Source organism: Aythya fuligula, chromosome 22 (genome assembly GCF_009819795.1).
Source record: "Aythya fuligula isolate bAytFul2 chromosome 22, bAytFul2.pri, whole genome shotgun sequence".
NCBI classification, from domain to species: Eukaryota; Metazoa; Chordata; class Aves; order Anseriformes; family Anatidae; genus Aythya; species Aythya fuligula.
This window is the reverse complement of record NC_045580.1, coordinates 4288734-4311681: the sequence shown is the minus strand read 5'-3', so window position 1 is coordinate 4311681 and position 22948 is coordinate 4288734. Positions and strand designations below refer to the sequence as shown.

At 46.5% G+C, this 22948-nt stretch overlaps 1 protein-coding gene across 2 annotated transcripts in view; it reads right to left on the bottom strand.

Annotated features, from left to right (window-relative positions):
- The window catches only part of ARHGEF12 (Rho guanine nucleotide exchange factor 12), a 69490-nt gene that overhangs the window by 36069 nt on the left and 10473 nt on the right, over nt 1-22948 (bottom strand). The window contains exons 2-4 of one of the 2 annotated variants that reach the window (XM_032201761.1): nt 4094-4117; nt 3517-3605; nt 1866-1922 (exon numbers count right to left, since the gene is read on the bottom strand). In XM_032201761.1, the coding sequence (XP_032057652.1) occupies nt 1866-1922; nt 3517-3605; nt 4094-4117 (170 nt within the window). The remainder of the gene's footprint in view (nt 1-1865; nt 1923-3516; nt 3606-4093; nt 4118-22948) is intronic. The other variant, XM_032201763.1, reaches the window with a different exon arrangement.

Genomic DNA, 22948 nt, shown 5'->3' with positions numbered 1-22948 from the left:
CAAAAGGCAGGGCAAGGTCCACAACAGAAAAGGCCACTGGAAAGGAAGGATGAGTGGAAACTGCTCCCATAGATACTGGACACGGACAGAGCATCTGCAGGAAACTTTGGGGGAAGTGAAGGCTTAAGTTCGGAAGTCGTGTTTCTTTCTGCCATACATGAAAAACCAGGACACTGTACAGACTGAGGGAGAAGTATAAACACAGATACATTCCATTAAGCATACCAAATGTTTCCTGTAATTAAACTAGAATAGTCTGACAGCACCTCCAGTATATTATGGGTAAGCAGCGTGAGGCAAAACCTAATGAAGGTTCAAGCCATAGGGAGCTAGTCAACCTGCGCTGTCCCCAGCCAGCACCAACCTGGCGAAGGGAAGAACTAGTCAAGGATTCAGCATAAGCTCATCAGAAACATCATCCTAAACTACGTGCTTTCTGAGCAGGTTGTTTCCTTGTTCGTTGTTTCTGAGGAGGAAGACGTAAGCTGCAGCAGGCCAGGTCTCTCTGGGATGAGTTTCCAGCCCTACCGAAGCTCTCTCCAAACCTGTTTGCAGGCTCTGTGGAAGTCTCACACCCCGAGGAGCATAACTGTCGTATTACCCCTGTTTGGTTGGTTGGTTGTGGTCGGTTGGGTTGTTTTTAATACGAAATGTGATTCCAAATTCCAGGGAAAGTTAGGAGAGATCTGACAGAAGGAACAGACACACCTCCCTAAGCCGTGTCAACTGAAGGGCTGTAGTGGTTGAGAAGGAACTCCACACATTTGTTGCTTGTTTTGCTTTTTTTTTTTTCAACGTTCCTTACAATCAGAGCTACGCCAGCATCATTTCGTGTTACACAGCTGGTCTAAGATGTTGGTTCACAGTAACACCTGGCAGTTTTATTCTAGTGAAATAATAAAACTGATACTGGAAGAGTCGGTGCCTCTGTCCAAAAGCCCACAGAAGGTTATGCAGCAAGCAAAATTATCAACAGGAGAAAAATCAGAAGATATCACAGACTATTTTAAATACCAGAACAAATAGGGATCACAAATTCAACACATCATTAACATAAAGGTAGGATGGAGAGAGTGTCACAGTCTAAAGACTGATGTATCTGATGTAAGGTGAAGAAGGGCAGACGAGCAAACAGGCTCCATTTGGTGCACACTCTTTCCAGCAGCACCGGTTCAAGGTGTGCTGGCAACAAAATGACGTGGAGCTCCTCCTGTCCCAAATTGTTATACGCCAATTTGTTCCAGCCTATATGCTCACTACGCAGTAATAGAGTAATACAGGAGTACCAGGGAAGTTAGCCCCACTTTGGAATGAAGAACGGTTAAATTCATATGAGGAATGATTTAAGTTCACATTCTCACATTTAAAAAAAAATATTTTTGAGTATGTTTTTTTCACTTCTGTGAAAAATAAAAATAAATTGATAAAAGATCCTCTACAGATAATGCAGAATACGAGTTACCAGCTCACCCAGATTAACCTCTACAGTTAGAGCAAGACCCAGACTTTTCTCCAACTACAAAACCTCTGCTGGAGTCCAGCACGAGCCGTGTCTTCGCACAATGCCAAAAACACTCGGTGGCACAAGATCTCCGAGAACAGCAGCCCCACCAGGTTTTCCCAGTTAGGAACGGAGAACAGGAGAACATAGGTGCCAGCCTGTGCTTGCCATGTACGGGTTAGTTTCCAGCCACTACAAGAACTACAAGCTGATACACTGAAGCAACACGTAAACCCAGTTTCCCACTCCTTGCTGCAGAGCCAACCATGCGGATCACGTAAAGGATAAAAGCCTCGGGTGCACAGACAGAAAGCATGGAGCAGACTGCAAAGGTGCAAGGCTTGCAGCGGCTGCTTTAGCTTACCATACGTCTCGGATCTACTCTCCTCCGAACTAGACTTTGTCTTCTTGGAGGAGCTATCTGCACGAGAGCAGGAGAAAAGGAGAAAGAGATATAGAAAATATGGAGACCAAACATGAGAAAAAAAAAAAAATCAATGAAAAACACAGACTGATTTATTAGGTTAAATCGTGCAAAACACAAATAGGATGTGAACAAAACGTAGGCGAAACACTTGGAATAAGGGGTGAATAATACAAGCATGAAGACACAGGTAACACCACAAAGAATCTATTACAGGATTTGAGACAATAAAAGAAGTTCTTGGCTATGAACTACAGAAAATATTCTGGATAAAAAACAGTCCAAGCACAGAAACTCTGGTAACATTCACCTCCAGAGTAAGTAATAAACATGTGCACAGTGGTTCAGCATTCTGAATTTACCCCTTAAAAAGAAAGGAATTTTATGAAGGCTACAGTACAGAGTTCATCTGTTAGACCACATCACAACCATTGTACAGTGGTGCCAGGTAGCAGCTCTCGAATCGGAATTACTTTCATCAATTTAAGATGAGAAAATTCCTGAAGTTTGCTTCTGAAGAATTCTTTCTGCAAACCGACTTCAGAGCCCGAGATCTCCCCCAGCCAACATAATTTTACGTTATGTATTCCCAAGGACTAAGGAAAAGAAGACAACCACTAATTTAGGTTCTCTCCCTTAAAGGACTTTTTTTTTTTTAAACATAATGTTAAAAGCCCATTTTAATTTATTTTGTGCACACTAGGAAGGAGTCATGCAGCTAGTGGCAGGAAGCATTAACGAACAGGCCGGTTTATAAACATCAGCTTCAAATGCCTTGTGCAAAAACACATTCTACAAGTTCTACAACCTTTAGATTCAACTCTTGTCTCTTCCACAAGCCCCAGGGAAATCACTGGGCTGAACAGCAGAATGCACAGACATGAAAAAAGCACATTGCATGGGGCCAGGAGGCTCAGGCAAGAGCCTGTCATGCATTTCATGAACACACACAGTAGTCACTGGGTTAGTGTTTCGCAGAGGGAAGGAAGAATCCCTGCATGCATCCTAATTTCCATGACAGCACTGGACAGGTTGACCAAGCTGACCCAGATCCAACCTTTCAGAAGGTTAAAAAATAGGATAGCATATCCTTGAAAAAAACAGAAGTTCATCTTAAAATACAGCATGTCGGAAAGCACAAATTCCCTCTGCAGAGGAGATGGTTCAAAATCCACTAACCTTCAGAAAAAATTTACAAGGAATACCAGAGCTAGTCAAGTCTGTAAGGTCTCAGATTTCACACTTTTTTGTACTAAAACAGCCAGGGAACTACTCACAACTAATTACAGTATTTGCCTCCTGAAATTTCAGACTAACTTTCCTGAAAGAGGAAGGAGGTATAATTACTCACTGATACCACTAATCTAGGTTTATTCTTGCATAATTAACAACGACTTTGTCGATGAGCACGTTTTAAAGCAAGCCTGTATTCATTTCAATGCCTGCATGCTTCCGGAGGGCTTTGCAAGCACAGAAGAGCACAACTCTCACAAACCACATTTGTTGACACATTAAAACCGGTTTCATTCCGATCCCCAGCACTTTTCAGATCAAAGCCCAGATCTTCAGCCGTGAAGTTTTAAGACTTTACCTGTCGGATCGAAGTCGTGTGTGCTGCTGCAGCGTTCAACCTTCTGCTTCTTGTCAGCTGGAGACTCTCTGCTCAGAATGCTGCCGTGTCTGCGTCAAAGCAAAGCAGATGATCCTGACTATCACGCCACAAAAGCACTGCTCAACCTTAACTAGTTCTGGAAATAACCTTAACTAGTTCTGTTTGCTACCAAGAAGTTTGGATCATAGAATCACAGAATCATTTAGGTTGGGAATGACCTCTAAGGCCATCTAGATAAGAAGGCACACATTAGGTTCAGCTCTGAATTTCTTCCCAGAGCGAGGTCAAGGGGAAAAATGATCTCCCTCAGAATAGTTCCAGACTGAAAAACCTCCTCGAGTCTTAACTCCACCTCCTCTCCCACCAAACAGTAAATGTTTAGAGATGCAAAAATCAAAGACTTAGAATACCCACCCCACACCCCCCAAAGCAAGTGTCTGCACATCATGCACCAGCACAGCATCGTTTCTCTGCCCATCTCAAGCCCCATTCCTCCTTCAAAAATGCTGTACCGTAATTTGTAATATAGATAAACAATTAAACTTCAGCTACTCACCTTGTAGGTTTTTTGAGAGGAAACCTGAAAAGAAGAAACAACAAGTTTAATGAACTGTCTTTGATTTTTTGGTTCTCAATATTATGTTTGATAACAACACTTATTCTTAAATACAAAGTTATTTTACACCTCTGTAACGTCTTCCAAAGAGAACAACCAAGGCTTTTCTATTCTTCTGCCTCAGCAAATTATTAGTTCATTGATTCAACTAGGCAAAAAATTATCAAGATTAAGGTTTCAAACAGAATAAAGAACAGAAGCTGAATTTGTGCCACCAAATCCCGTGTCCAGTAGGCCTTCCTCATCAGAGCGTAGCAGCTCATGGATCACCTTCCTCTCCTAACAACTAGTTCCATACAATACAAATTAATATAACTTGATTTTTTTTTTTTGTCCTGGTGTCCAAGAAAGCCCAAAATCCCACTGAAAATTCTCCTGGAGCTGTGACATTCCCATTACGTCCCTCCCACGTGGGTTCGGTGGTGTCCAGGAATATCGGAGCTCATGCTGACGTCTCCTAACAAGACCTCAAACTATTTTCATGAAACTAGGAACTTGCCAAATTTGAGACAAGTACAGCAGCACAAAGTGAAGCTGAAATTCTATTAACTCTTCCAAATATTATTTCTGGGACGCACAAAGAACATAAGCAACAGGAACTCTGAGTTAAAGGGAGGCAGAAGTGTATATGCATTTTTTAATTAATATGTAACACGTATAAAACCAAGTAAGACATCAAACTGGGATTTTTTCCCATTGAATTATCACCAAAAAAATGACAGAGCAAGGTGTACACCACCTAAATTAAGGTACCAAGCTCTGCTTTTTTAAAACAACTCTTTATTCTCAAAACTTTTCAGAAATTTAGCTGCGCCGTGGCTACTTGTTAAATGTTTTTCAGGTCCTTCGGCTGAAAAGCCATACGAACATTTAGACCTGTACGTGTACCGATGAAAAAAGGATCAATCACCTTTTGTTCTCAACGAGTACATCTACACTTGTAGCTGATAATTCCCCCCACACACACCAGTTATCCTTACTGCACTTGGGTTTTCCTGTTTACGCAGGCTTTCCAAAAAGCAATGAGGTGAGGGTCAGGAGGAGCCTCAAGTAAAAACAAATCTAATACTGCAGAAGTTACCAGGGCATTAAATGCCTTTTTTTTTTATTTTTTTAGCTGACCTATTTAGTAAAGAACACTATTCCTCAGCCGAAAACAAACCTGCCACCGGAGCAGGACGCTCCCAAAGGCACCACCTCCGACCGCATCCAGCTGAGCTGAGCCTTGCCCAACCAAGCTGCTCCAACGGGCAGAAGCAAAGCGCTCCCCAGGAGCACCTCCAGCATTACAACACAGGTGCCTCGAGCACTGCCCACAAGCCTGCCCCGACGCACACCTCGGGTTTCGGGCTCCTTTCTCCAAGGAGGAGCACCTCCCGTCCTCGGTGCCACGCTGAGCGGCCCAGCCGGGAGCAGCACGGGCTGAGAGCTGCGAACTCCTTCCCGATTACCTGGAAAACATAACTGGATACAGAGAAGAAGCACCCAACGTAATCCCTCGCTTCCAAGAACAACTTAACTGCGGGCAGACGAAGCGCTGGCCAGCTCACGCTCGCCGAGCCCCTACGCAAGGCTCTGAGATGAGCACCCAATGACACACGAGGCAAGAGAAACTCCAATGACACCGGCAGCGCTTTGTGCCTGCTGCTGACAGTAACTACACGCAGCCAGACTCCTGCCATCTCTCAGAGAGCAGCAGCAAACGCAGCTGAAACGCACCGATGGCTTCAAAACCACGGGGATGGATGGATTGGATGATATGAGCTGTAGGAACCGATGGGTGAAGTTTCTCGGTGAAAGGAAAGGTGGACCCGGACTCCACTGAATTGCTGGTTCTTCTTCCCCCACAAAAAGCCAGGAATCGTTGTTTTCACCTCAGAAGCTGGGAAATCCACGAATTCAGATAAGCAAGGTGCAGCGAGCTGGACTCGATGATCTTGAGGTCTCTTCCAACCCAGGCAATTCTGTGAGCGCAGCCTCTCCTCACGCTGCTCCACCTGCAAAGCCCCAGCACCCAGCCCTGCCGTTTGTGGATCCCAGGCAGCAAAGAGCTGCTCCGTGCGGGACAAAAGCCCAAAAAGCCCAAAGCAAAGCAAAACAAAAGTCATCCCAGGCCAAGCCGGCCCGAATGCCGCACGGTGAGCAGATGCAGCAATAACCACGCGGCGCTTTCAAAGAGCAGAAAGGGAAACAAAGAAATCCAGGGGCAGACAAACCATCATCCCTTCAAAGGCAGGGAAAGATGGTTAAGATTATACTTTTTTTCTTTATTTTTTTTTTTTTTTTTTTAATCTAATGCACTTGCTTGTGAGTTACATAAAAATTTCCTAGCACCACTAACAAATACTTCGATGGGGAAAACTTTTATTCCGCAGGCTTCCTTCTCAAGCACCCAGAACTCCAGGTTTAAGCTCCTACAGCAAAAGAAACCATTTCCAAAGCAAAATTAGCTCCCTGCTGCCCTGTTTTGGTTGGTTCCGAGCTATTTATTATGTGTTCAAGCACCAAGTGCAGAGGATGGATTTTCGAGGTCTAGGAGTTCCGATCAGCGATTCAACTTACCGTACACAAGCTGTTGATGTTATTTATAAAGGAAACACTGAAGTTTTTTTCAAGCTGTATTCTTGCCCCAGCTGAAACCCTCAGGATTTCTTCCTGTGCTTTGATGTTAAGGGGGAGCAGAGAAGTCCCTGTCCCCTGATGATCCTGCACCCAGCATGGCCACGGAGGTGCTGGGTGAAGCCACCAGCAGAAAAGGGGCTGGTTGGGCTGCAGGTGAAGACCCCCAAAAAACTCCCCTCCAAGACCTGCAACAGCTCCAGCCCACCGAGGTGTGAAGTCACAAAAATGAGAGATGGAAGAGGCGGCTGAGAGTATAAATACACCTGTAAGATCCACGCTAGCCAGGAGAAGCTCCCTTTCTCTTCCCCAAGCCCTAGCAGAACGCTACCTGACATTTCCCAGCTGAAGATGTCCCAGTCACCGCATCCCTCACACACCATGGCACGGTGCCACCGGATAAACAGAGCACAGAGCACACAACAGAGCCCCCCATGAGTTTCGTCCATGGCTCTTTGTGTCCCAGGCGCCACCGACCTTCACTGGGACACCACAAGTCCTACTGAGCCTCCTCTTGCTGCTTGATTTCATTCAGCACCATTTATAACATATTAAATGGATTTCACCCACTCCTGCAAACACCAGGCAGGCTGCAGGCACGGCAGGGCGCGGTTAGCAGCTGGAGCTTTAATTCCAGATCGAGCTGGCAAGTTTAGGCTCCACGATAAAACCCCGTAGACATTTTGTCTGATAAGTGATGAACATCAGCACATTTTCAAACAAGCTGTTCCACTCGCTCGACTCCCAAATACCAGGAACAATTAAAAGCCAAGTCACATTCTGTTTTTAAAATACTGGGTCAAATAATTTCAGCAATTTAAATGCATCAAATTACGAAAAGTATGGCTTGTTAGTCATGCTGCATTAGTAAAATCTATTTACCGGAAAGCCAAGTGAGAAAAAATGTACCTACAACCAGTACCACTGCGGATTAAAAGTTACACTTCTCCAAGTTAGCTCACACATGCATGCTCCACTCAGTACTGGACCACTGCCTAAGAGCCACCTTCGAGCCAAGAGCAAAAAAAAGAGAGTTTTAAGACCTCGTGTGTCAAAACAGAGCAGAGCGAGGAAGGATTCCCAGCTCCCTGCAGCCCAAAGCATTCCATTCCAGCCCTGGAGGTTGAAAATATATCTGCCCATAAATAGCACAGCGCTCAGATAACCATGTTGGGTTTCTTGGTGTGTTTTTTGTTGTTGTTTTGCCTTTTTTTTTTTTTCCCCCTCCCATGCTAAAACGTTGCTCGATTTCAAGTATTTGCTATCTCAAAACCTGATCAAAGAAAAAAATATTTAGATTCAGACGAGAGCCTCGACCTTGGAAATATTTACTCATGTGCCTAACTTTAGTTCCCTTTACTTCAGCAGGACTACTCACATGCCTGAAATGAAGCTTGTGTGTATTTCGGTGGAAGCCTAAATTACTACAACTTGTGCTGAGATGAGTAAGAAATGTTGTGAAACCCACACAAAAGAGAACAGCCCAAAACTGCTTGCTTGACGGAACTGATCTTTAATTAGGAGACGAACAGTTGCAATAGAAGCTCCTTCCTTGCTTTATTAGTTTCATTTAAATAAGGCGTTGCTTCGTTGCAGACCAACCCTCTGAGAGAATCCTGCATTTGGAAAAAAGAAGAAACAAAGGCACCCAACTACCCCAAACCCAAGAGAGATGAGAAATAATTACAGGTCCTTCGTCTTGTCCGCACACTTAGAAGAGGAAAACCAAAGGTTAAGTTTTATCCTCACCCCAAATAAAAGCCCCAAACCGTAGCTATTTAAAATTACATCCTACTTCAGCAGCTTTGCACCAAGTGACGAGGCAATGGGAGGCCTTCTGCTGGCACCACCTCCGTGGATGCTGGGGACAGAATCGGTCGGCTGCCCCCTCTATTTCTGGGAGGAAGAGCCGGATCCTGCTCTCCTCTTCCTCATCTGTCCCCAAAGAGATCCTGCAATGGAAGGGCTGAAGCCCGTTTGCTTAAACATCACCGGTTTCACAACTTGATTGTAAAAAAAAATATAAAAAAAAAATCTGTATGTTTATATTCCCCCGGTCTGCAGACGCACAGAGCCACCAGCCACTTGTTTGCTGGGCTTAAAAGCCCTGAGAAAGGTATTGTGGCAGAGTGCTGACACGACCCGAACAAAAGCAGTACCAATGTGACCTTCATATAGAGCCAAAGGCAGTCTTCTGCCGCCACAAAAAGGGGTAGGCGCGCTCTGTATAGGGCGGCGGGCGAGTAAAAGGAACTGATGAGATAGCAAATGACAGGCGGATCGAGAGAAACACAGATGCAGCAAGCTGGCCACTACTGGCAAGCAAGAAAAAACGCAGACACGAGGCTGCCAGCCCCCTGTGCTACCCACAATGTGCAGCTGCAACCACAGCAGCTCTTCTGTGGATGCCACCGATTCAACACGTCGGGTCTGTTGTGCACTACCATCTCCTCCCCGTGTCAAAGGACAAGATAAGCTGAGGAAACCAGTTTTCTTCCTCAAAAAACACCCCAAACAGAGCACAATGCAAGGTGCAGGTAACAGCTGAGTGATGGAGGGCACCAAAAGGATTCCCAGGACCACCCAGAGCTGATGTAGGGATCCTAAAACCACAGCAAGTGCACAAGGAGGCGAAACCGAGCTGAGCACTAAAAGTTTGCATGTTATTTTTGTAGGAGTCCAAGGCAACAACCCCAGCTGATGCAATGACTCATGGAAGAATCGTTCGTGGCATTATTAGCTTTAGATTACCGACGGCTTGGCCAGCAGGCTTAGTTCTGCCTTCGCAGGAGGAACCCAGAAACATAAAGCCGTGGCCTGAGAGCCCCTAAAGGCAGCGTCTTCTTGGGCTGACCCCACAGCTCTCCATCTTCTCAACCTTCCCAGCAGCTTGGATTGGCCCTAAGAAAGCATCAGCAAATTCCTCTGTCCTGGTTAATGCTGCAGCTTGTTCTTCTGGCCCTCCAGTGTTTCTAGAATGTGTTATTTTATTTTCCTTTAAGGCTGGAAAATGAGGAGTAGCCAACACGGCCCATCAACGTGCTTCTTGGTGGATCAATGCAAGAGACCACTGCGGCAGCCAGAAGTGCTGAGTTAAGCATTTAGATGGGATTAAGATCAGTTCTGATAAAATTGAGGGGGAAAAGGATGCTTTTTTTGCAAGTCTGGAAAGCCAGCAGGTTTCTGAGGGCCTAAGAAGAGAAGGTCAGGGCTCTAAAGGAGTGCTGCCGCACTGTAGCACCACGGAGATTTTGGGAAAAAAACACTGAAATGAAAGAAAACCAGAATGCAAAGGTAGGTCTTCATGAAATGTATTGCAAAAACATGGAGATGCTGCCTCCATCCAAGGAGGTACGTGGGATCTCCTGATGATGCAGGTAGTGACATCCATCTAAATTAAAACTGTTCCCTCTTGGAAATCTGACTTTGCAGTTAGATCTACTCAGCTTTTAAAGAAGCTTCCAATAAAGTCTGTTAAACAGATAACTAAATTAAAGAGTCCAAGTCTCCTGCAGCCCGTGATAGTTCCTTCTGACAAACCCTTTGCTGTCCCACGTCCAGGAGGGAAGGGTTTCTATTTCTCTAGGAACAGGAGCACTTGGAAGGGGCAGAAGGAAAGCATCTCCAGAGGAGTTTCATCCACAGTCCACTCATTCAGTCCCAGCCCAAGCAAGTGCCTCAGCTATTTTCCATGACACAAGCACTTGGATTTTTCCAAGAGCTGATGTCAGGGCTTTTCATGGAGAAAGAACTGCATTTACAGGGCCGGCAAGGAAGGAGGGCTTCCCCAGCAGCTATTCTCAATGTGGCCTTTGTGCTGCTCCGCTGCCGAAGCCAGGACCCTGCGAGAACTCTCAGTCCCCTCAGAAACTCTACAAAGGGGAGGGGACGGGGACATTTTCAGCACTGTTCTGCCTCTCCTGACCGACTTCCAAGGCTCAGAAGCATCAGCTTTGCATCTCGGGGCCTGAAGCTCCAGCCTTCCAACAAGGCCACCGATTGTTTCCTGCCTCCACGACCGGGTAGGAGCAGACAAACAAACCGGGGCTGGGGAGGGGGACACTGGAAAAGAGCATAAATAAACCCAGACGCTCGTGTGTGTCCCCCCTGCTGCCTTCAGGTGGAGCCCAGAAGCAAGATTCGATGAGGTTTGCCCTCAAAACACGGTTCAGCAACAGCTGGAGAAGAGAGGTTGCAAGATTTGGGGGATTTTCTGCTGGTTTCCCAATGCGGCTGGCTACGAGTTCCTAATTCAGTCGGTTTCCACCACCGGGAAAGCCAGATTCACATCTTTGAAATGGAAATAAATAAATAAATAAATAAATAAATAAATTAAACATTAAGAAAACCTTTTTTATAGAAAGCCCAATATTTTCTGAAAGGCCTTCAGAAAACATCATAAAAAATTTAACAAAAATCCAGTGCTCTGCAAAGAAGAACTGCCCCCGATTTCTTCACAATTTGCTGCACGTTTTTCTCGCATTACGCATGTAGCAGCATCGACCACGTACAGTAGAAAGGTCAAGCCTTGCGATTTCAGAAGTTATGACCCACTTTTCTTGCTTATTTATTTTTAAGTAGGCGACAGAGAAAGATTCCCAGGCACAGAGAGCCCAAGCTTCCCTGAAGGAAGGGAAAGCAGCTGAAATAAGGCAAAGCGGCTGAGATAAACACAGCGTGACAATAGAACAGGAGCTCCAAAATCGCCTTTTTCTCCCCATTTTCATACAATCTTGGCAACCTGAGCTTCAGCTCTTTGGGGGGGGGGGGGAAATAGCGCAGAACATGGGTGCTGTGATTTTTTTCCCTAATTTTCTTTTCTGAAATCCATTAAAAAACCCCTTTGCCTATGGAAGAATCCCATAAAGCAGGAGGGCTTGTTGCGCAGACAGGGCGTGGCGGGCCAAATTAACCTGCCTCCGTAAACTGTAGCTAATTACGGGGAAATGAAATGTTTGCTTGGCCTGCCAGTAATTGCAATACAGAGCTGGCTCAATGGAGGCAGCCCCGCTCCCCGCCTCCCTGCAACCACTCCTCCTACACGGAGTCTGCAAAAGCTTTCTAGTTAGATGCACGGGAAAATCAAAGCAAGGCACAAAGGAAGCGGGGCGCTGCGGCAGACCATTTGATTTTCCTAAATCAACCGTAGGAACCCGAAGCCAGCGAGTGCCGTGGGATCTGCTGTCACCCGGCGCATGCAGAAGGGCTGGGAGATGGCTCCTGACGCTGCCCCGGCGCTTTTTGCATTTCATTAGGCACCCAGCCCAGCTCCTTATTGATGCCGTGCCTCGCTTGTGGTCGTTGGGAAGCAGCAACAAGGCTGCTGTGTGGAAGCAGGTCTTGAAAACAGCAAAAGACAGCAATTAGAAAGGGAGGAGGGAAAAAAAAAAAAAAAAAGAAAAAAAAAAACACAACAGCGCATGCAATACAACTGGAAATGTAGCTTTCAAAAGACCGTAACACTAAGTCCAATTATCCAGCTTTAAGTTTTGCAAATATATGTACAAGGTTCAGAGCCCCATTTGAATATTTGGCCCAGAGTTCACATTTCTGGTAAGTGAGCACAGTGCCTGGCACGGGAACGCCGCACCTCTGCTGCCTGTGGGACCCACGCGTACCCCGGGCTCTGGATACCAGTAAGAAATCGGTTCTGCTCTCCAGCAGCTGCCAAAATTCGGAATTAGAAGCCTTGGTCCTGCTGAAAGAGACCTGACATAAATATCAGGGGATGCAGGACAGGTTGAGCCCTCACAACCCATCTTTCAGCGTAGACTCCAAGAGGTGAGCGGATTTTTCTCCCTCTGTAGCTTTCAGAGACAAACCATCTGTCTCCATTTTTTTTTAATTTATGGGTATTTAACATCACATTAAGACATATTTACCCTCCTCCAATGTGCCTTTCACGAGCTGTTTAAAAAAAGAACCAGCGAGGTTAAGTCCTTCTGCTCCTTGGCACCGCGAGCTCCTATCTGACTCATCCCCAGCTCGCTGCAGGTTGGTCTCGATACCGATTTTACTGGAATTTGGAAACCTTAACAGCAGAACATAGATCAGCAACACCCTCACTGATGGATTTAGGTATTGAAAAGGGATCAGGATAGTTTATTTGCCCCACTGCACAGAAGGTTACCCCTATAGCAGATGCGGTCAGCATGGTGGATACCAGCTCCAGGAGCACCTTGCCTTCATTTGGGTTTACCTCGGATTCTCCTGGCAGCTTGTTTTAAAGGTTAACGTGCATCAACCGCCCCAGAAACCCAACGCCAACACTCCAGACCCAAGACCTGCCGGCTCATCAGGAGGAATTTATCAGCTCAGAGCTGAGCGCTCAACCACGAAGCAGTTTCAGCCCTGCCTTTGCTTCTCCCACCCAGTCGTGAACCTTTGGTCAAACTACGCCCATCCTGCATAGGATGTGCAGGCAACACTCACCCTTACGACCTTTGCAAAGCTTCTAAATATTTGCCAGCTGCAATAAACTAATTTACAGCTAATACATCTTCAACTACCCAACGGCAAAGTGCTCCCAGTGGCCTAATTTACACCGAGGAAAAATTGGATGCACGCACTACATGGCAAAGGAAAGCAGTAGCAGAGAGAGGAGCAAGAAATCATTACCACATTGTTGCTTAACCTGTGCAGAGGATTATTAGCTCGTAGCCTTTCAGCTTCTAACGTAGCTAATTCTCCTGGTTTTACTAAGGCAGATGCAAACACTGAGGGCGACCAAATCAGCGTGACATCACGAGTCTCAGCTACCTGAGACTAAATGAAGCATTTGCAGCTAATTGAACATTTCGCGTTACCTGCTTCAGCACTTCCAAGGAGGGATTCTCTCTTGGTATAAACTCTGATTTTTAAAAGTATCCACGGAAAATTTCCCAACTGCATGTCCCAGTTCATCAGAATTTACAAAAAAAAGAAAGTGAGTGATGTAAACTGAACGGCACAGACGTTTGTTGAGCTACCCACTGAAGTTACAGTTACAGCTATCTTATTTGCATTGCCTAAGAAAAACAAAGCCGTGTCTGTGACACACAGACCCATTACTTCCTCTTCCCCTCAAACGCAGGTCTCACCCGTAAAGCACAAGGCAACCCGTAAAGCACAAGGCAAAAGACTGATTCGGGATACACGGAGTGAAAAGTGAAACAATTCACGCCGCCACTGACAGGCAGCTTTCCTCCCCAGCATTTCATCCTCCCCTTCATCCAAGTCCCAGGATAAATCCAAAGAGACCAACCGTAAAGGGCTGGAGCAGCAGACAGGATTAGGATTTCACAGTAATATCAAGCCCCGTTTCTTCTACTATAAAATGGAAGGAACAACAGAAAAAGACAGCAGTGAAGCCACGCTGCTTGTAACATGGCTCAAGACCCTGAGAACAACATGAGTCAAACACCCGGCTATTAAAGGGTCTCCGGATGTGTTTGTGTGAGTGTTTACCTCTTGGTTCTCTTCAAATAAAGCTATAAGAAAGGAAAAAAATCAGTCACGTAGGAAACCTACCGGCTGTCAGGAGGTGATGGCAGCGAAATCCCTCGAGACGTGGCAGCGGTGCAGAGCTCATCGGGCTATGGGACGCCTCGGGTGGATCAGCTCTTTTCTTTCCCCACCCCCTGCCCTGCCACCAGCTCCTGCTGCCTCCTCCCCGCGGGCACCGCCAGCTCCAGCGCTGTGGGGCCAGCCCCAATTGCAATACCTGTGGGTTGTCCCTCGGGATTTGTCCCTTGGGATTTGTCCCTCGGGATTTCGGGGTCACCTGTCGGTGGCCGAGCCACCCACACACCTGCCTGCCATGGGAATGAGCATCTCTCCACCTTACAGCTTACCCACTCTAAAAAAACAATAAATATACATATAAATGTAGACACACTACGTGTAACAGAAGCCCTAGCAGTGGTTAGCACACGCCAAGCCCTTTTTACATCAAATCTTTGTGCCCTGCATCAGCAGGAGCTCTCGCTAGCAGCCCCGGTGGCTGTGTTAGTGCTGTCTCGATCCTGCATCCTCTGCTGATACGGATCGCTTAATTTTTTAAACATTAGACAGTAAAATCCCCAAAAAAAAGGAAAATTTCAGACAAAACGGTTTTCAGGGAAAAAAAAACGCACCTCAAAGATGGTTTCTTGAGCACCAGGATTTAATATCCTCAGCTCTCAGCTCACCAAAGCACAGCCCCTGAGCCTGCTGGCGAGAAGGCTCTGCTCGCGTGCACGTAATCCAGCACGGGGAACTGGGAGGAAGGTACCGCTGCCTGCATCGACACCCAAGGCTTCTTTCCCAGCTGTCAAAACCTTTGTTCTTCAGCTGAGATGCCGAGGCGGATTTTCCCGACGATCATATTTAATTGGCAAATTTGTACAATGGAAGCACAAAAGAGTAACTAAGGTTCACGCACCAGCCATTAAAAGAATGGAAAGAAGAAGGAAAAAACAAAAAAAAAAGCCCTCCAAGAGAAAAACCTAAACCTTCCCACCCTCCTTTTTCCGACAGATAGTGAAAGAAAAATTCTTCCCCTCTCCTCTGCATTCAAGGCAGCTATTTTCTCATCTTTCAGCATATTCACAGAGCGCAGAAAAAAAGGAACAAAGACCCCCAGCGATTACCTGGTTCACCAGACACAGCTGAACAGGGAGATCCCAAAGGCCCATTCCCAGGGGGGGCACGCTGAGACCGAGCCCCTCGAGGAGCTCAACCACCCCTGCGAAGCCGATTTATTTTTTATCCAGCCTCCCTGGGAGGCATCTGCCCGGCTGACCACTCGAGGGATGGGACCAAACTCCACCTCTCCTCTTCCCACCTCCTCCGCGGAGCTGCTCCAGGCGGTGCAGCCAGCAGGGAGCTGGGATTTGAACATTTTGCATTGCCAAAGGACGGAGCAACACCTACCTGCAAGGCACGTAGCTGTGTGCGGTGCCTCTGGATGCGTTCTGCGTGTGTGCCTAGCCATTTATGTGCAGAAATATCCTGCTTTTTTTAATTTTTTTTAATCAGATCCCTGATCAAAGCAATCGCCTCGCATGAGGCACGTGAGCAAAGGGTTTGGATTCTCGCAGCCGGATTTTTCCTTGGATCCTCGCAGCCGTGCCACGTTACGCCTCCTGTTTGCGGGTGTTTTCCAAACGCCCCTCTCCAGCGTGGCACCTGAGAAGCACAGAGCCACAGGAAAACAGAGCCCTGGTATTGTTTTGGGAGAGAGGAAGGCAGGAAAGGGGGTGAGGATGAAAACACACCTCTTTCTGTCATCCCAGGAAGGGAACCGGGAGGTCAGAGCAGGGGGGCAGCGAGCTCGTACGGCTCCGAGGCTGCTCCAGCCCTGGGGAAGAAGGAGCGGAGGGGTGAAGGGGCTGTTTTCTTTTTCTGCCCCAATAACCTAATTAAGTTTGCGAGCGCTGCTAGCGGGATAGAAATTTCTTCACGCTACACTGTCTGTTTGTGTTTGATTAATGTAAATCTTCCCAGGGCTCCAACCATGCCCCGGGCGCTGCGATGCCTGGCACTCCGTTAGCCGCCACACGCAGCAGGACGAGAGGGGGAAAAGCACCAAAAAGCACCATTTCCATCTCAGCCTTTGCCAAAAAAACGCCCAATTCAAGGGAAATATCTGGGGGAGGAGGATTTGAATTGCCACCCCTAACCTCCACATCTTCCTCAAATCACGGGGGCGATTTTACAAATTACAAAGCTGAATCTGCCCAAATCACTTTAATATATTAATAAAGAGTCACTCAGGATTGATTTCTTATATTACAGAGTGCACTCACCGTAACTCGTGTGCTGCCCAGTCCAATGCGTGCTGGTACCAAATATAACCTCAAAGCCACAACTGCACCAAGGCTACAATTACACAGCAGACGGGAAGCCAAAGAAATCAACTCCTACCCCTATCTGCTCCACGGCTCTAAACATGCAGCAATTTCCCAGCCTGAGCTTGTATTTTCCATGCTTCCATCCTCCCTGTGGCGTGCATTGTCATTTTCTAAAGAGTCCTAAGCTGTATTTAGTTGGTTCTTACTCTGAAAGATTTGCTCAGCTCTTCATTTTCCAGGAATTTCACGAATCAGACGAGAAAATGCCAGCCCTCAGAAAGAAAATGGTAACTGGAGGAAAGGAAAAAACAAAACCAGAGCGAGTAGCCAGCTGCTCAGCTACTCGCTGGCGAGCACCTCTTCCTTTAACACTCCTGGTGTCTGGCTTAAAGCACGGAAAAAAATGGCCAGTGCCTTTTTTAAGCAAACAGGGAATCACAAAGCCTTAGGAAGTGAGGGAAAAATCGTTGCAAATCCCTGGGCAGAGCTTCATCGCCACTTTACTCATGCCTGAGCGAGAATCACGTGCACAAAAAGCCACTGCTGAGACATTAAAGAGAGTTTCAAAGCAGAGGGAGTTTGAAAGCTGGTTTATGTTTTAAAATGAAGATTTCCTACCTTGTGTCCCTAATGATCACCGGTAAACGAAGCACTGATGAAACGCCGTGAGCAGGAGGATTCACCTGACTTCAGCAAACTGCATGTTGCTTAAAACACAGCTTTCCCCCTTTTCACTGCTCAGAGCAGCTCATTCACTTGCTGTCCCCTGCAACAAGCAGGGCCTGGGACGGATGGGCAGAACCAGGTTCCTATTCCCAGCTCTACTCCCCTCCACGCACACCCACATTTCACGGCTGCGTGCCTCAGTTTCCCTGCCATACGAGAGCAAAACACCACTGGGCTAACATCTTTAAGTTGCTTTACAACCTTCACAACAGGTATAACGTTGTAGGGTAGGATTTATTACCTCCCTGCAAAACTCCGTGCTTGCTTTTTCAGATTTGGAGGTGAAGTCTTTGGTTTGCAGCCCCTCAGGTCAGTGAGTAAAGGAAAAATAAGCATTTGTACCATGAAACGGTGCTAAAAGCTTCAGGAATAGGTCCTGCAGCTTCCTCTGAATCACAAGGAAGGCATAAACACTGTGAAGATACTCAAATCTCACCGTATTGCAAGTATTGAGTAGAGAAGGGATTTAAGCCCAGGACGCAGCAGCAACATTTTTGGAAAACTATTACAGGAATGAGCTCCTAACTCCTGAGCCTCCCAGCACTTCTGTTCGCTTCTTGCTCTGAGGTTTCCTTCCCACTGCAAAACCAGCGCCGAGGAGGCCGGGGGAAGCAGAGCCAGCCCAGAGCCTGCTCCTTTCCTGGAATACCCAATTTCTGGAAGAACATTGCTTCCTGAAGCACCAACCATCATCTTTTGTAGCAGATTACGTCCAGGATCAAAATCCCACAAACGTGGCACGCATCAGCACTTGAGACAAAGTTCTGGACTCGCTCACGACAGGGATGGGCAGAGAAAAAACTGATTTTTCCCCGGGATTATCATCCAGCACCATCACAGAACCACACAGCCCGGTGACGCAAGACCCAACAGTTGGCTGCAGTTTTTGGCTTCGGTACACACCAAGCTTATAATTTGACTGTATTAATTTTGATTTATATTTTATCTAGAGATTTTGCAAAAAGAAAAAAAAAAAAGCAACACAATGCATTCCTTTCAAGTCCGACCCAACGCAGCTGCCAGGAAACAATGTAAAAACAAGAAAGGTTCAGGAATGGAAGCTTCTATCTTGCTTCCTACTCTGATTTCCCAGATTTCCTTCCCGCCCTACTCTCTCAGCCACAGGACAGAAGAAGAAAACAGCTTGGAAAAAAAATAAAATAAATCTTTGAGCAAAAAAGCTAGGAAGACCGTCTGGCACAACCAGGTTTTTAGAAGAAATGAGAGGCAGCTACGATACGGCTGGGACTGTAGATGGAATATCACCATTTAAATAAACACCTCCTGTGAACATAGGGGAGGCAGTGAAAGAATTAGCAGATGCTCCTCATTTAGCCAATTTAACGAAATATCCAGACTGAAAATTTACTTTTAAGTGCTTCTAACACATCACACTGGAAGTTATAAGGCTTTCTGTTGATTAGGGAACCCATTGCTTCTTGCCCATGCACAAACCACACGCCCTGCAAAGCTCTCCTTGTTGCTAAATGACAGCATCAGCAGCTCTCAGCTGGTTAGGATGGGATATGGTAAATATTTATGCGGCATTCACAGACCTTTACCCCAATAAGGAGCCAGGCATGGGAAAAGAGCAGCTTCCCAGAGCTCCCTACAGCGGAAGCAAAGTGGTCCCCGAGGGACGGGCTCCACACCCCTGCAAACAGCATCCGTGCGGCAAAAAAGAGCTCCACATCTCATCCCTGCCATCACGGGAGGAGTGTGGGCCACGAAACGCAATGCCTCAACACCCCAGGGCTGAGCATCGGGGCGCCAAACCTCTCACTATTTAGGAGAAGCTCAGAGAGGATGAAGAAATCCGGTCCTGAAAAAGGATTCAGTCCAAACACCATCAGCATACAGGGCAGAGAGGCGTGCATCTCGCATCAGAGAGCCCCTAGGATTATAACACAGCACATCAACGTACAGAAAGCTCCATATGACACCTCCTTAGACCCCAGGATCATCATGATGGGCAGCAGGGTTGTCCAGCTGCCCCACCGAGGGGTCTCAACACGGTTCAGAGCCATGCGCTGCGAGCTCAGGATGTTGCTTTTTCCTATCTTTGATATAAGGCAACAAAAAGATATCCCCTCATCTTAAATAAACAGGAACTTGCAAAAGCCTCGTTAGCATAGGGTTGGGTTTTTTTTTAAGAGAATAAATCTGAGAGTACAGGCAAAGATCTGCAGGAAAGCTCACCTCTTTCAGCAAGACACCGCAAGAACACGGAGCCCACTAGATCGCCCGCACCTTCTGGATGTAACTGAGAAACAGCTGTGTGTTTCCAAGCACAAAAATAGCAGGCAGCTCGTCAGCATGCAAATACCCCACCAAGAAGCTGCAGAGAGATCAGAGCCAGTGAACTTCACCGTAGTGGTGGAAAGCAAGGCGAACGTTTATTTGGTGCAAATCCATTTGATTGAGTAGCAGCACACGAGACTTCTGATTTTTGTTCTTATACAAGGGTCAGAATTATCCCTCACACACCACGACACTTCTTCCTTGTGACTTCAGGCGCTGAAACCACACCTCTTCCATGCCTGCTGCCTTATTTTCAAGTTGTGCACTCCTGAGGTTTGCTCCAGACCCACCTCCGTCTCCCACCGCCCGTGTCCGTGGGCTGGATGCTGACCCCTCTTAAATCTGCAATCTTTTAATTTTTATTTTTTAAAGATTAGGAAGAGATGCCTGTGTGGCGATGCAAGGAGCTGAGGACAAGCCACAGACGCTTGGTGCATACGATGGCTTGGGACAGAAAGCTGGACTGAGCACTACCAATGGACAAAGAAACTAAAAGATTTGCAGACTTCCAGGTTTCAGAGTAGTTTGACACGAGTTACCCGAAAGCTTTAAGGATTCTGGACACCCTAAAAATGCCTCTACTTCCTAAGCACAGCAGTGGCCACAGGTTCACCACCTGCTACGTGAAACTCTAACACCCACCAGGCAAAAACTCAAACCAGGCAAAATTCAAACTGAAAGCTGTCTGAAAGAAAACGAGGGGAGGAAATCAAATGTAAGACAAGCTCCAGAGGAGAACTACCCAGAAAGAAACGAGCAAGGATGATTTAGGTACTGGAAAAGCAGATAAACTCAGCGGGGTGGAAAACTACAGAAATAAGGGTGGAGGATAAAACACAACAGCTCCCAATTTATTACTCGAGACATGACCCCACGGAGGTATCGGTGCACAAATCCTCTGCCTCTGCTCCAGCTGATGCCCAGCAGCAGCTATCGGCACACGTTGGGATTAGATGGGCAACCGACTTTAGAGTCGATCACTGCAAGACCGAACCACATCTGTCTGTTTTTAACGCACGGCTGCATTAACCCTCGGCAGAAAGCACTGCTAAAAATATTTTTTTAAGAAAACGCCAAAGTCATTACAACTCCAAGCACAATTATCAAGCTTAAGCATTTATTATTAAGAGGTTTTGCTGAAGTAAAGATCTGCTAACCAAAAGGAAAAGAATTACAGAAGGACCCACCATTTTCTGCTGTGACACACAACTGCTACTCGATTTCCAACAGACAGTAATTAAAGTAAGAGTTTGGGCTCAAATATGGAAACTGATTAAAAGGCAGCTGTAAAGTCTGTTCAATCTGCGATGCAAATAAAAAAAATACCTATCTGCAAAAGCAAAAAGCAAAAGACCCTTTATGAACACGAACCCTAATTCGTTCAATCTCTCATTGTCCGGGCTGACTTCTGGCATAGGAAAATGGGATATATGGAGCTTCATTTAAAGGTCACACTGTTTCCTTCCTTAATTTTTTACCACGAGCAATTTTAGAAGCCATTAAACATTTTGAAACAGCCTGTATAAAAACAAATTTTTGCTTATCCTGCCTTTGAAGTAAGTTCAACTGATTTCAGTCAGCCTGCAATAGCGGGGGGGGAAAACAGCTCCAAAATACAAAATTTATGCCAGCCACTAAATTCAAATGTGAATCAATGCCAAAGCAGCATACTAAATCAAAGAGGGAGACAAGCAGTTATTGTATAGCTCACATTTTCAAAAGGGAGGAAAATGAGAACAGGGACGCCCCATTTTCTGAGACAAAGTCTACTTCATTCACAGCAAGCTGCTGAACACAGTCGCTAAAATTGTGTTATAATCTACAGAGATAAAAAGCAAGACCAATAACATGGTTTTAGCATTGATAACACCTTGTTATGGAATGCTCTAGAGCAGGAAGTTTTCAGTAATAAATACTCTGAGGCCTAATAAATTCTACCAACTGCTCACAACGTACCGAGAACCGGGAAAAGAAAAAAAAAAAAAGAGCTTGACTCATTCTTTCCCAGGAACTGTTGCTGATCCTTCTCAAATCACTGCAGATTTCAGCTCTCCCCAGCTTCGTACTACAATAAAGACCCAAAATGTCAGGATATGAATCACAATTCCAATCCCATCAGTGACAGTCAGCACTGCTTTATCACTCCTGTGTTCCCCATTTGTAGCCTCACGTTTCCAAATGCTGAAAGGAGGACGAAAACCAAAAGCAGAAGGCAGTACCTGTATTCACAGCCCCAGACTCTGAAAACGCAGAGATCCATTTCCTCAAGGCACTACCACCTACGTTCATCCTCCCACTGCTTCAGCACGACAAGGGGAGCACAAGCACTGATGCTGCGAGCTTGCGGTGTTTCCAGACATCGTCTGGGAGCCAAATCCCAGTTTGCTTTAGCTTCCCCAGAACTAATTTTATTTCAGAGTCCGTCCTATTGACAATTTCTCCTTTGCCCTGAAGCCAGTGCATAATGAGCAGTCTTTTCCAGGGCCCTCCATCTCCCCGTTGGAGCAGAGCATCGTGCCTGCAGCGCGCCACCGGAGCCACGCGAGGGGTCAGGAAGAAAACTGAAGGTTTGGGATCTCAACGAAAGTTTTACCACTGTAATTACAAGAGTTTTCTTTTCCAATCCCAAACCCAGAGCGCTCACGGAGCTCGTTACACCGGTGTAATTATGACGGTGTGTTTCCTCGATGAGGCAGGGCTACACCTTGATGGGGCCCGGGAGGTGATTCACCCGAATTCCTTCGTCCTTGCTCACCAGCTGGGCACCGCTGCCGCCAGGCAGGAGGCTTCCTGCTTTGACCTCTGCAGGGAGAGCAGCTCTGCAGCCCAGCAAATCCGAACACAACAACAGCAGCTATTTCTCTGAGAGCATTTGATCAAATATACTCAATTAGCACTTCCCTTTCAGCAGGGAACACACACACCTTGCCTACAGAAACCTGAAAGCACTCTCTCGTCCTACCAGCTACGGCTGAAAGCCATCCATGCTTGCAAGAAACCCGCAGCTCCCTCAGTGCTGGATCAAAGCATGCCCTAAATGCCAACACACAGCCCTCCCTCTCCGATTCCCACTAGTACTGAACACGTTGGCTACCCATCAGTGGTTGTTTGCCTTCAAACGCCCTCGGTGGATGAAACAAAACGTTGTGCAGCACCACAGCAGGCAGCTGCGATGATTTCGGATCCCACGTGTGCAAGGAAGCAGAAAACGTGAAAATAAAGCACGGAGAACATCAGCACTCAGGGCATCGCATCAGGAAGGAAAATATTTTCTATGCATTTACGCCCCGCCTGCAGTAAGGCGATTTCTCCAAGGCGTTTTCTGCCCGGGGTTCCA